This window comes from Phalaenopsis equestris, unplaced genomic scaffold, assembly GCF_001263595.1.
Source record: "Phalaenopsis equestris unplaced genomic scaffold, ASM126359v1 Scaffold000002, whole genome shotgun sequence".
Lineage (NCBI taxonomy): Eukaryota > Viridiplantae > Streptophyta > Magnoliopsida > Asparagales > Orchidaceae > Phalaenopsis > Phalaenopsis equestris.
This window is the reverse complement of record NW_018164444.1, coordinates 77,410,923-77,423,993: the sequence shown is the minus strand read 5'-3', so window position 1 is coordinate 77,423,993 and position 13,071 is coordinate 77,410,923. Positions and strand designations below refer to the sequence as shown.

The following is a 13,071-nucleotide window of genomic DNA, read 5'->3' as shown; positions in this document are numbered from 1 at the left end:
TAAAAATTGATTTGAATTTTGGCTCGAATCAAGATTGGATCAAAATAAATGTGTTGAGCTATGAGCCAAAATTTTGGATCGAATTTTTTTTAGCGGATTTTGAGATGGACCTTCTTCAACTCGAAATTAAATTGTCAAAAGTCTTAGTAGTGCCCAAGTTGATACTATCCACATCTCTAGCCACACACTCCATCTTTTTGACTGATGTGGTGCTTGTCACATCAACGCGCCATGATATTTTGCCTTGAGCTAAAATATTGCACTTCCTCACTTGCCCTTTAAATGGGGGCAGCTCTTGGTTGCCCCAAGGATTGACATTTTTGGTTAAAAGCCTTGAGCATTAGTCAATTTGGTATTTGTAGGCTATTCTTTTGATCAGAAACTCTCATTCAGATTTTCCAAGCTTCTGGATCATAGTTCCTCGTCCTCACTAGTTGTAAGAAAGCGATCTTCCATGTGCTCGTCTTCCCTCTCCCTTGTAGTGGAATCCTTGGTGTCATTACTATAATTAGTGGTGATCTCAAGGACCGATGAAGAAGTCCTCCAGTCTACAAAGCATATGACGTGCCCCAATCATCGTGTAGGTGAGATTTCTCTCCCTTTTATGAATCTTCCTTTATAGGAAACCATATGTTTTGTGTTAGAGGAGTTAGTTCAACTTATTGATAGAGGATCCATATATTATGTTCGTATGTTTCCTCATCTCATCTACATTTCTTATTAGTGTTCCTCTGGGAGTGAGGCTTTAGTTTGCATGATGTTGTGATGCCACTTTTTTAGGCATTACAACATCATTCACATTGTTGTTGAAATAGGTTCAATACCATTTATTGGTGCTTGGTCATCTTTTAACCCACAGATAGTCGCAAGTCATTAACTCTGTAAAGATGTGAGGCCGCCAGGTTTGATTTTGATTGGCACTAGATGTTGTTTTTTAGCGAATTGTGTTAGATCCATAAAACTAAGTCACAACATTGCTCTTGATGTCATGACCCTGAGTGTTATTGATTCCATTTAACCTGGACTTGTGACACCAGTTTTGGTGACACAACGTTGTCTTCTATTTTGTGATCTAGTGTTGTATTCCCATTAAAGTGAATACAACACTACAATCTACTCCCATAGCTTTTTCTTGGCAAGTTGCATTTTTGATGCACCACTTGTGGTAGTGTAGTAGATACAAGGCACCCGTTGTTTGATTAGAAAAAAAATTTATTGGCTTGATATTATCATCTTTTGGCCTTTATAAGTTGTGAGGCACGATATTCTCTTTTTCAATCATTGGCACAACCTTTTGCATGGGTGGTACCCCTTTAGATTTTCGTCCATGTTTTTAGGTTGGGTTTAATTATTCTAATCAGGTGGTTCTTTCATCATTATAGATCGTTGACTCTGAGACTTACTCTAAAAAACTGTTGGTACACCCCTCTACATGGGTATTGGTTTTGCTTTGCCCGACTGAGTAGAGCTTACGTCATTCTTGTCACTTGCTTATGAGGATTTCATCTTTAACCTTTTTCATGCCACCTGTGTGAGGCAAGTAAGATAGTTTTTGTGTTTTGTCATCAACTAGGTTAATGTTGCATTGTGTGTCACCACAAACCCCTCTTCTCCTTAGATATTGAAAGGATCTGACCCCCATGTAATATTAGTGGTTATTAGGTGCCCCCTCCTTTCATCTTCAGATGTAAAGTTTGTTCTATGTAGTCATTTTCACAGCATCATAGCACCCTCTATGGTAGGAGAGGCGATCCTTACATGTTTTACATATGTTTGCATGTGATTTTTGTTTACATGTATATCTTACATATTGACACATATCTATATGGTTGCTTCTAACTTTATTCTCTTTTTGGGATACTCGACTGCTTGTCGGTGTCATTTTGGGCTTAGTTCCTGAAACATGTCTTATATGACATGTTTCATGCATTATTTATGTGTCATTGCACACAGGATCTTACCTTTCCAAGTATGACACTGTTTCATGTCTCGCCATATAGGCCTGGCTATAATAAGTACGTGTGTAAGTGGAAGCACCATATGGACCTTTAGTATGATCTGTGGTGATAATACAAAAAATGAGCATTACTCATTAGCTTGTCCGAGCACGAAATATGAGTTACCTTATTGTTACCATATCTCATTGTATAAACTTTGGTTTACCTAAAATCTTTTTGTTTCAACTAAAATTCCACTAAGGTCAAAATTTTCTTACCATCTCTCACACAACGCTATTAGAAACAAGATGCCTGAAATTACTGTGAGATAAGTTGGTCAATCACACGAGTATCATATTCGATAAAGTAATATAAAAATTATCAGTGTGTATCAATCACACGAGAAAAATTAACAAAATATTCAAATAAGCAAATTTATAGTTTACCAAACTTCGGAATTAAATTTGAAGCATTAGATGTGCAATGGTTAAGAGATCTAAAATCCTAAAAGGCATAAACTAGACATATTTACCTTGGATTAGAAATAAATTTTGAATTAAATTTGATGTATTAGATGTGCTATGTACAAAATTTTAGTTGAGATATGTAAATACAGAAGGATTTTGTGCTATATATGTAAATTTTCCTTAAAAATAAGTTTTAAATAAAGAAATTGTTGAGAGCCATAAGCATGCCACAATCATAAGAATAATGAAAGAATAGAAATCCTAATTACAAATTCGAATTTTTCTAAATCACATAAACTGAAAATGTAAGATAACTAACATTTCAAATTACTTAAAAACTTAAGAGGAATGATTTAATTGAGATCGCATTCAATTTGACTGAAAGAAATAAAAAATTGGTACACTGGAACAAAAATTGGATCGAAGGAGGGTCGATAGGTTCCGAAGCTAGAGCATCGGGTTGGAGGAAAAAAAATGAGGGTTTTTAGCGCTAATTCAGCTTGAAGAAGCCTTTTGACGGCTTAACAATAGTGATAACTCGATAGGTTTTTAAATACATAAGAATCAACAATTTTGATTGTCATTTGTTATGATTTGACGATTAATTTATAACATAGAAAATCGACGCTGTGTATTTTTGATGGCTTGAGTCTGTTAGTTAAGAGTTTACCGACCATCGTTGGGTCCTCACATACCGTCAAAAAAGAGTTTGACTATATAGCTATGGCCTAAGGAGTTGAAAAGTAATCAGAAAATACACACAAAAAAAAACATTCTCCAAAACCATCAGAAATCTGCTCGAAATTCCCGCCGCACGTATAACGTTGGTTATTTTGCTAGTTATATCTCTTTTTCCTGTTATGCATCTACCGAAGTGGTCGAGCTAAGCCCACATGCCGAAGTTGCTAATCTAGCTTAAGGAAAATTGACCATCAAAGAAGATCATCATTACACACAAGAATGAACGTCCATCTATATTTATAGTTCCACCTAACATCCACGCCACTGTCTTTTCATTAAGACACTGCAGACATACATTGCATTGTATGAAATGTGATTTTATATATATTTTCACTCAAACATAGAAAATGATGTCAGAGGGGCTCTCAAGATCGGCCTTTTCTTTTGGTGAGGGTGAGGGGGAGGATTACCTCAGAAAAATAAAGAACTCGCAACCAGAGTGTCTCTATTTGTCCCTCTCTCTCTCTCTCTCTTGCTGTTGACAAATAGAGACCTTTTATTGTAGTCATCATCGATTGTCCGAAAATCCTAAGAAAATGTAGAGAGGGAAATTTGAGCTTTACCAACACAACTATCACCTCCGCCATAGCTTCCTCCTAAAGATAGAGTCTTTAAGTATTGTATGAACTAGGGACAACAAATAACTTGATGCCCTAAATGAATTTAGCACTAATCCACTTAAAATGACTTAAAACTATGTTGATGTAAGTAATAAAACTTTGCACAAAGAAGCACACTTGTCTACTTTAATAAAAAAAGATTAAATTAATAAATGAGTGGGCATGCCTATATATATGGTAGGTTCTATTTAAAGTGCTTTAATAACTCTTATATTTTTTCCCACTTTAAAAACCATTCCAATTAAACTTTTATATAGAAAATAAATTATAGCTAAATAAGTACAATGAACCACCGGGGCACTGCTGCGATCAGACGGTCCTAAAAAGAGGAATCGATTTAGGTGTCGAGTAGTATATATAACCAGTCGACCGTAGGCTTTGGTCTCTCTCGCTTCTGCTTCTCCTTGCAAACCCTAGAGCTTTACGCTCTTGCCGGCCCTTCAGATTTTAGGGTTTGCGTTGAAATTCAGTGAAAGCAACATGCTGGTTTACCAGGATATCCTCACTAGTAAGTTTCTTGTACTCTTTCATCGGACTTGCTTGTTTTTTTGTTTTTTGGTTTTGTTTTACTTGGTTTTGAGATCAATCTTTTTCGGTGCATGAATCATGGATTTGTGCGATTGATATGACGTTTATTGATCAAAGATCTATTTGTCTGATAGATGGAAGGGTAAGGAAGGGTTTGAGAAGGAGCTATTGATTTGTATTTTAATATGGAAATTATATGCCTGGATCTCTTTGATCTCGGGGGTTTTCTTGTGGTTGTAATACTGGGACGTTTGAATTTTGAAACTGATTGATCAAAGGTTTCTTCATCTGGGGTTAATTGTCGATCTTGCTGGATTGGAAGATGTTCAATCTAGGTTGCCAGAATTACTTTTTTGCTCGTTTATTGAAAGTTTACATGCCTCATCTTTACCCTTCTACTCATGTCTTAAATTAACACAGTTGAGCTATTGGTAGACAGATTTCGAGGTTGTTTGGTAGAGAGTTTTAATGGGATTTAGGATTGGATTTATCATAAAATCAGCCACACGTAATAAAGTGAGCAATTGAATCTGATTCCCATGTAAATTTGGATTAGGCTCCATTTCAACTTAAAAATCTGATTACTAAAGGTTCGTTTGGGGTGTCAATGTGGTGCTGCACTGTAGTTTTTTTTATTTGGCAAAACTGCATTTTGGCTGCATTCTCAAAAGGCTGTAGCTTAAATTTGAGTTTTTCCACCGGACCTGGCTACACATAGTGACTGTTAGAAAGTTGCGTTCTAACTTTTTCATAAATTTTTTTTTGTTGTAGCCACCATAACTTTTTTGAACAACTTCTTCAACAGTTCCATAACTACATCTTCGTTCAGCCGCAACTGCCATAAACATACCCAAAATTTGGCAATTTGGCTGATTTAATGGATTTAGGGGAAGAACTAAAAAGTTTCCTGTGGCGCCCATTGTAGCTAGCCCTATCACAATCTACACCTAAGCCCTATTTAGACGAGGAGCTCTACTAAGTTCTCTTCACACAGATCTGTTTATCTTCCTATCCTGGTATCAGCCAGCTTTTTGCACAGTTGTCCCTCTTCTCTTTCTTGATTCAATGCGGAGAAGGAGAGTGTTAGCACAACCTCCCTTCCAGTTCCCATTTTTGATCTTGGTGCCCTGATTTTCTGTTACGATTTAGTGTTTCACTGGAAATTTGAACTCAATCTTTCAGTTGCGTGTGTGATGTTGGTGGTAATATGTTAGATCATGATGGATGTATAATTAGACACGATTTCATCTATTAGAGGCATAAATACCCCTTAAATGCTGATCTGCCACTAAACTGATGCTAACTCCACAAATTATGTACAGTTTGGTATGTAGATGATAATGTAAATAAGTAGATCTTATTCTTCACTTATAAGGTCCTTTTTAAGCTAGTTTGTTTGAAGTTGATCTTTGTACAACTGAGTGTGTTATAACTGATTTTACACAGAACTGCACCTTATTTTACACAAAACATGGGTTAATCTATGACTACGTTTCCAAACCAAGCTTAAATGGTTGCATTGATTCTTTGAGGTAATATAAATAAGCAAATATTTTTCCTTAAAAACGTCTAACTCTTACTTTTTCTAAACTTCTACAGCTTGTGGTGGCTTCGAATTACTCAAGTTCAAGTATAGTAGGACATAAGATTTTGCGTGAACCCCACAGCTCATTAACCAAATGATACCAAATATCAAGCTACACATGATGTTGTTAAATTGAAGCAAGCAAAATCCCTAACAAATAGTTTAATAAATATGTATTTCAAGTCTCGCAGCATAGGAATGATTCCATCAAGTTTTTTATTGTGACTAGTTTTATGTTGTTTTTTGTTAGGAATATGTTATAAGACATTGCTTTTCAGTTTTATAAAATTCTTTGTTGGTAGTTGCTTGTGGTATTTGATTACACCTTATTTATTTGCCACCTCAATTAACTGTTTTTTAGTTGTAACAATGTTATAGTACACTATAGACTTTTCTTTCTTTTATTAATCATAAAAATGTGATTAATTTAATGAAATATTTTTTAAAATGTTACTAATCAAAATTTGTTATTTAAATCTTATTTAAACCAATAGTTTTGTTCTGAGATGAGTTACCAGACAGTCAAATGAATTTGAATGGATTAAACCTCAATCATACAACAAATTTTAGGCTTTAATAGCATTTGGATTTGATAAATCTAGCTTTACCGGATTTATTAAATCATATTTAAATTTAATCCTATACTTGCATTCAAAAGTGTGAAACTCGAAATTGAATTTTTAAATTTTACTAGACCTTAAATCCCATTTTATCTCAGTTTTTATCTAAATCTTGATTTGTTGAATCTGGAAGTTTGATAGATTTAAGCGAGATTTAACTTAAATCCTCTCATACCATTATTCTGGTTATCTTTAGAATGTGAATTTACTAAATTCATATTTTGTCCATTTTCGGTGTAAATCGTGTATTTAGTAAACCTGGCCATTCAACAAATTTTGTAAATCCGGGAACACACTAAGAGGAAAGGGGAAAAAACGATTGTTACCTTTGTCAATGATTTCAGATAGGAGCAGAGTGGGAGGAGATAGATTAGAGTTGCGGTGTTCTCTGTATGCCGTGATCTCGACTTCATCTTCCTAGCTCTTGTTGCAATTATAACATGAGTGTTTTGATGATGAGGGGGCTAGGGGCAGGTAGGCGGTGCTTTTGGTCAATACAAGAGAGGTGGAAGGAGCTGAATGATTTGTTAAAAGTTGTTATTAGCTAACCTATACTACCATAATTTATTTATTGATCAATGATTAATTATCAAACATAAAGTGATTGATTGAAGTTTTAACACTTTAATAGAATGAAAATTAAGTAATTTCTATCGTAATAATGAAATAATTTAATTTTAATTACGTTTTTGTATTTCAACATACCTAACAGGCTTTTAAATCTTAGCAGAAGTTCCCAAATAGATTTACAAGATTTAATTGGATTTATAAATTCACTACCAAACGGCTACTGGGATTTTTATTTTAACCATTTTGGGATTTACTAAATTCAGATTTAGAGAATTTATACATTCTAATATCTTGAATCCCAGAAGTTACCAAACAGCCTCTTAGGGGATTTATTGAATTGAGACTTACAAAAGAAGAGAAAGGCAAGCGAATGAATACCTCCTGTAAGAACACACTGCCACTTAAGAACCCTTCTTCTCTTTCATTTGCTGTTGACCTTGTCATTGCCTTTCGAGCATGCTCCCTTTGCAACTTGTTGTTTCTTTTTTGGGTGAGGGTTCTGGGCAGAAACGAAAGTTAAGAGATTAGATAAATGCATATATTAAAGCTTATTAACCAAATCGATAAAAAATTATGAATTGAAACCAGTAATATTAGATAAATCATATAGTAAAGAAAATTTTAAATGAACACTACTAATTAATATTAACTAACATATATTGTTTTTATTTAATTTCATTAGACTAACTTTAATTATCTTAATAAAGTGCTAGTTAGTAATTAATGGATGTGCTATCTTATGTTATTTATTAGTTTTAGTTAATTTAATTTCAATTTATAAATGGTAATTAGTATTTAACTTTGTTAAATTATTAATTTTATGTGAACTGATTAATTAGAAAATATTGTTGACTTATCTTAATAAATTACTAATTAATAATTAATTGGGACAGTATCTCATGCTAAATAATGAATAATAAATTACTAGTTAGTGATTAATTATTTTTAAATTCTAATTAATGATTAATTAGTTTAGTGAATTACTAAACTAATGATTTATGTTATTAGGCATAATAAAATGCATGGTGATAAAGTTATATTCTTGTCCCTTAATTATAAAAATTTGAATCTTCCATATATTTTAATAATTGACATGTTGCTGTTTTTTTCCTAGATTCTTAACTTTTGATTATTTGGATGCGTAGAGATGAAATAATTGTGACATGGAAGTTGAAAGTGCCTCCAGCCTAGGTGGTAAAGATCTTAGTAGTTGTTGTTACATGAAATTTTAAATTTGTACCTTGGTATTCAACAAATAAAAGCGTTACCCCTAGCTAAGTAAGACATCATCAAGCTTAATAATCAATACAACTGTTCTATATTTAAACTTTCTATAATCTATTTCTCTCAATGGGTCGATGGCAAATGAATTATTAGGAGAGTTGTGCTGCTGATCTCACAATTTAGATTTCCATTGGATTTTTGTGTAAATTTGAGTTTGATTTAGTGTTTGATATTGTGATTCCTACACTAATCTAGTTGCAGATTAAGCGAAATTGGTTCGATTTTTTTTTTAATCAAAATAATTATGTAAAATGTTGGAGCAGCTACACCAATCCTCCATACCCAAATGTATTTAACTTTTTCAGGTGTCCTTTGATGTTTCCTAGTTCGGTGTACCTGTCTCTTACTATTTTATTATTTTCTCTCTTTTTCTTGTCTGTTTTAAGATGTATTTTTTGCATTTTTCAAATGACATTCTTTTACACTTTCTCCCATCAATTCCAAAATATTGAGTTAGAAATTTATTCTTTATACCATGCAGACGATGAGCTTCTTTCAGACTCATTCTCAGCTAAAGAAATTGAAAATGGCATGTTGTTGGAAGTTCAAGGAAAGGTTAGAAATTTTTTTTTTTAAATTATTCTATCCCAAACTGCTATGTATATTTATTTTCTTACCTTGGATTAATACCTTCGAACTGGATGTGTTTATTTTCCGCCCAAGCCAAGAACCATTAACTATACTATTTTTTATGGTCAATTTTGAGCAGTGGGTAGTCCAAGGTGCTATAAATGTTGATATTGGAGCAAACCCTTCTGCTGAAGGCGCCGATGAAGGCGAGGGAGTGGACGACCAAGCTGTTAGAGTGGTCGATATTGTTGACACCTTTCGCCTTCAGGTATTTTCGTTATTCGTAGCCGATACCTTACTCCCACTCGTCTTCTTTTCAACTTTAAACCCATAAATAGCAGTCTTCCTTTTTTTATTTTTATTTTTTATATAATTCCCACTTCATTTCAATAGGAGCAACCCGCCTTTGATAAGAAGCAGTTTGTCACCTTTATGAAACGATATATCAAGAATCTGACACCCAAATTGGATGCTGAGAAGCAGGAGTTATTCAAGAAACATATCGAGTCTGCCACTAAATTTCTGCTTTCAAAACTCAGCGACTTGCAATTGTAAGTATATGCATATTTGAATCCATCTTAACTTCCCCCCCACCCCAAAAGCTTCCTGCTAATTTTTTTTCCATTTTCATGCCATGAGCATGATAAATTGTATAGACAATTTGTTGAGTAAAATAATTTAGACATCACTTCTAAACAATTTTTTTGAGCATTCGAGCAATTGCAGGATGAGTGCCTTCTCTTTTGAGGGGCCTTTACATACCACATAATTATTATGTATTTTCATATCAGGACATTTACTATGTATTTACGAATCTCACACCTGAATTTTCATATTCACACACATGCCACTCAAATTTTTAATATCACATAAAAAATTGCACTGTTACAACTTCTTAGAAGCGAATAGGTTTAAAGCACAAGTTGCAATGTATCTTAATATGAAAGTTTAGGTGTGACATGTGTAAATACATAAGAATTATGTGCTACTTGTCTAAATTTCCCTTTCATTTCTACATGCATGCATATAAATCTTTAATATTACATAAAAAAAATATCACAATTTCTAACCTTTGAAAAGTGAGATACACCTTTTTGATGCATGGTTTCATGCACCAAAGTGTCATTAATGTAAATATCAAACTAGAGATGTAGACATGCAAATACCTATATATAAATTTATGTGCAAATTTGTTATCGTCATGGGACAGCTTTGTGGGTGAAAGCATGCATGATGATGGAACATTAGTGTTTGCTTACTATAAGGATGGTGCGGCTGATCCAACTTTCCTGTACTTCGCTTATGGATTAAAGGAGATCAAATGCTGAATGATACAAGCTGCTTCCCCCTCTAAGAGGGGACGGCCTCGGCGTCGGCCTCGGCATCTGTTGTTGTACCCCCCCCTACCCACTCTTTATATTTATTTTATGCTGCTTTCGAAAATTTTACCGTTTTTGAACTTCTATTGTGCGTGTTCGGTATGTTCAGTGAATGTTCAAACTGGTAACTTTGTTATTGCCTTGATGTTTGATTGAAGGTGTTATTAGTTGATTAGCAGAAAATAATGTTAAATCAGATTTTGCAATTTGTTGTATTCAAGAAGGCTGGATAACTATTCGTTTTGTTATTTGATTATTTAAATTAAATAAAATAATTTTATATTTATTATTAAAATATCGTTTGTTGATTGCAGGCTGACATTATAAGTAAAAAGTACTCGAAAGTTATGACAATTTAATCAAATTTCAAGATAAATCTATATGGTTTGTGTCGTTTTCAATCATATGATTAATCAGAAATCATAGATCTTGATGGTAATTATAGTTTTATCAACTCAAGCACCCAAATTTTAAGTCAATATAAACATTATTTGTTTTGTGATGCAAGTTGTGTGGGCTGGGGCCTGTGCTGTCCTAGTGGTTCAATGAAGTTGATGCAACCTGAATAATTTCAGGACCACCCTGTATTATTTAAAATGGCAATTTATTCATCTATACAAAAGAAAAAGGGGAAAAAAATCACCTTTTTCTTAATCTTATTTACATATCTATCCTTGAATTCCTTTGCATCACCTATTGAACATCTAAACTTCATGAAAAAATCAGTATTTTGAATTTCATAAGGGAAAGAAAGTTTTTAACAAAGCAACCGGAAACTAACTAATATTTTAAATAAAGTTTGGATTTTTTTTTGGGTTATTTTGATACATAATTAATTGGTTAATTCTGGCGTCCTGATGTCGTGATTCTTGTCTTCATGCTTGAAGATTTGATGCCTTCTCCATAAAAAAATATTAGGCGACTCCGGATCTCTGGGTCCAACAGTGCGGCATCACTTGGCAAATGGGCTCCAAAAATTTTAACACTGACCAATCCCAATATATTGCGGTGGGTCCATTTGACACGTGACACCGCACCATTGAACTCCGGAGTTAGCAAATTACGTCTAGACTCCAGATGACCCTCATTATTTTTTTTTTAATAATGAGTGTCACGCTCCTCATGATCTAAAAGTAAAATGAGAAACATCCAAGTATTTTGCACTCACAGATGTTGCATAACTCAATGATCATAACAAGTAATGAAGCAATATGATAATTTTTATTTCACATAACACATTGAGAACACATCTTCAACACAACTTGCACCAAAATACCAAACAAAGCCTTAATATTCAAGCATTTTTCAGATACTTTGATTTAAAATAAGATATCTAAGAAACTAGATTCAGATAATTTTGAAACAAAATAGTTTTTATGAGCTTGTAGCATCATTGCTATGAGAGACATCAATGCTTGTCCTTTGGTTTCTTCACTATCATCACGGTGCAGTTTGCATGGTGTGCGCAGTAGTCGCTCACGCTTCCCAGCACAGCCCTGCACAGAAATGCCACACTTGCCTTCAAAATACAATAAAGGAAGATTTGCATGCATGCCACTCAATTCTTATGCATTTACATATCCACCACCAGCATATATATTATTGAAGTTTAGGTGTTAGATATGTAAACATAGAAGAATTGGGGGCATCATGTGGATTATTCAAAGATATTGTAAACATCTCTATATAAGACACTTGGCATCTAGATGTCATGAGACAATCTAAACACTAAAATGGCTGCAAAAGAGAAAGGAGGAGATTTACATACATTTTACATAAATACCATAAATTTATATATTTATTGCCTAAACTTAAATATTTAGATATAAATATGTAATAGTCAAACTTTTAATATCGCATAAAAAATATCACTAAGATTTGTAAATCATATTTTTCATGCATATATTTTGAAGTGATCATTGAAGCTGGTGAAGTGTATATAAGGCATTACATATATTGAAAATTTACATACCTACCATAAAATTCTTATGCACTTATACATCTAACACTCAAAGTTTGATGTTTTTGTCACCTTGGTGTCATAAAGTTATGCACAAAAAGCTGTATTTCACTTCTAAAAAGAATTTTGACATGATGTTAAGAATTTGATTGATATGCATGTAACTATAAATGTTTAGGTACTAGATATGTAATTACATAAGAATTGTGTGACATGTATGTAAATGCCTCAAATATATAAATAAATAAATAAAATCATTATTGATCATTTGATAGTTAATACTACTATAAAAAAATCATCAAACCAAACAATTCCAAGATTTGTTGATGATGTTGCTTGTCCACGCTTGAAAGTTTTGAATGATTTATATGAATGAAATCATGATTCTAACTTGGTTTATCATTTTGGCATAGCTTTGTAGTAAAGACATGGCGTAAGAAAAGATAATATACCTTTTAACAGCTCCATAGCCATGGCTTCCCACAACAAGCACGTCTGCATGGAACTTTTCAACAGCATCACAGATAACATTCCTTGCATCTCCTTGGATCGCCTCATATGCCACATCAACTACCTTTGTATTATCAATATGTTGAGAGAGTTACCATTGAAAAGAATATATATCAAAAAGGAAATCGATATTTGGCCCATGCGCTTGTTGGCCCTATGATAAGAGCCCAAATTCCAGAGCCCTCACGCCACTGTGGGATCAAACCCTTTACCTAAGGGGACTTACAATAACCCCGCCACCAACAGACCAAGGCTCACGACACACACACATACTCAGAGATATATATATATATATATATA

General features: G+C 33.5%; 2 protein-coding genes across 3 annotated transcripts in view; one reads left to right on the top strand and one right to left on the bottom strand.

Annotated features, from left to right (window-relative positions):
• Positions 1 to 4,137: 4,137 nt before the first annotated feature.
• LOC110039525 (translationally-controlled tumor protein homolog) lies at positions 4,138 to 10,534 on the top strand. The gene is made up of 5 exons (XM_020744624.1): positions 4,138 to 4,273; positions 8,834 to 8,907; positions 9,062 to 9,190; positions 9,316 to 9,473; positions 10,133 to 10,534. Exons 1-5 carry the CDS (start codon positions 4,246 to 4,248, stop codon positions 10,248 to 10,250), a joined length of 507 nt encoding a protein of 168 aa, XP_020600283.1. The 5' UTR covers positions 4,138 to 4,245; the 3' UTR covers positions 10,251 to 10,534.
• A 1,102-nt stretch (positions 10,535 to 11,636) lies between these two features.
• The window catches only part of LOC110036308 (universal stress protein Slr1101-like), a 2,606-nt gene continuing 1,171 nt past the window's right edge, over positions 11,637 to 13,071 (bottom strand). The window contains exons 3-4 of one of the 2 annotated variants that reach the window (XM_020740717.1): positions 12,714 to 12,835; positions 11,637 to 11,797 (exon numbers count right to left, since the gene is read on the bottom strand). In XM_020740717.1, coding sequence (XP_020596376.1) covers positions 11,710 to 11,797; positions 12,714 to 12,835 — 210 coding nt within the window. In that variant the 3' untranslated portion in view covers positions 11,637 to 11,709. The remainder of the gene's footprint in view (positions 11,798 to 12,713; positions 12,836 to 13,071) is intronic. The other variant, XM_020740726.1, reaches the window with a different exon arrangement.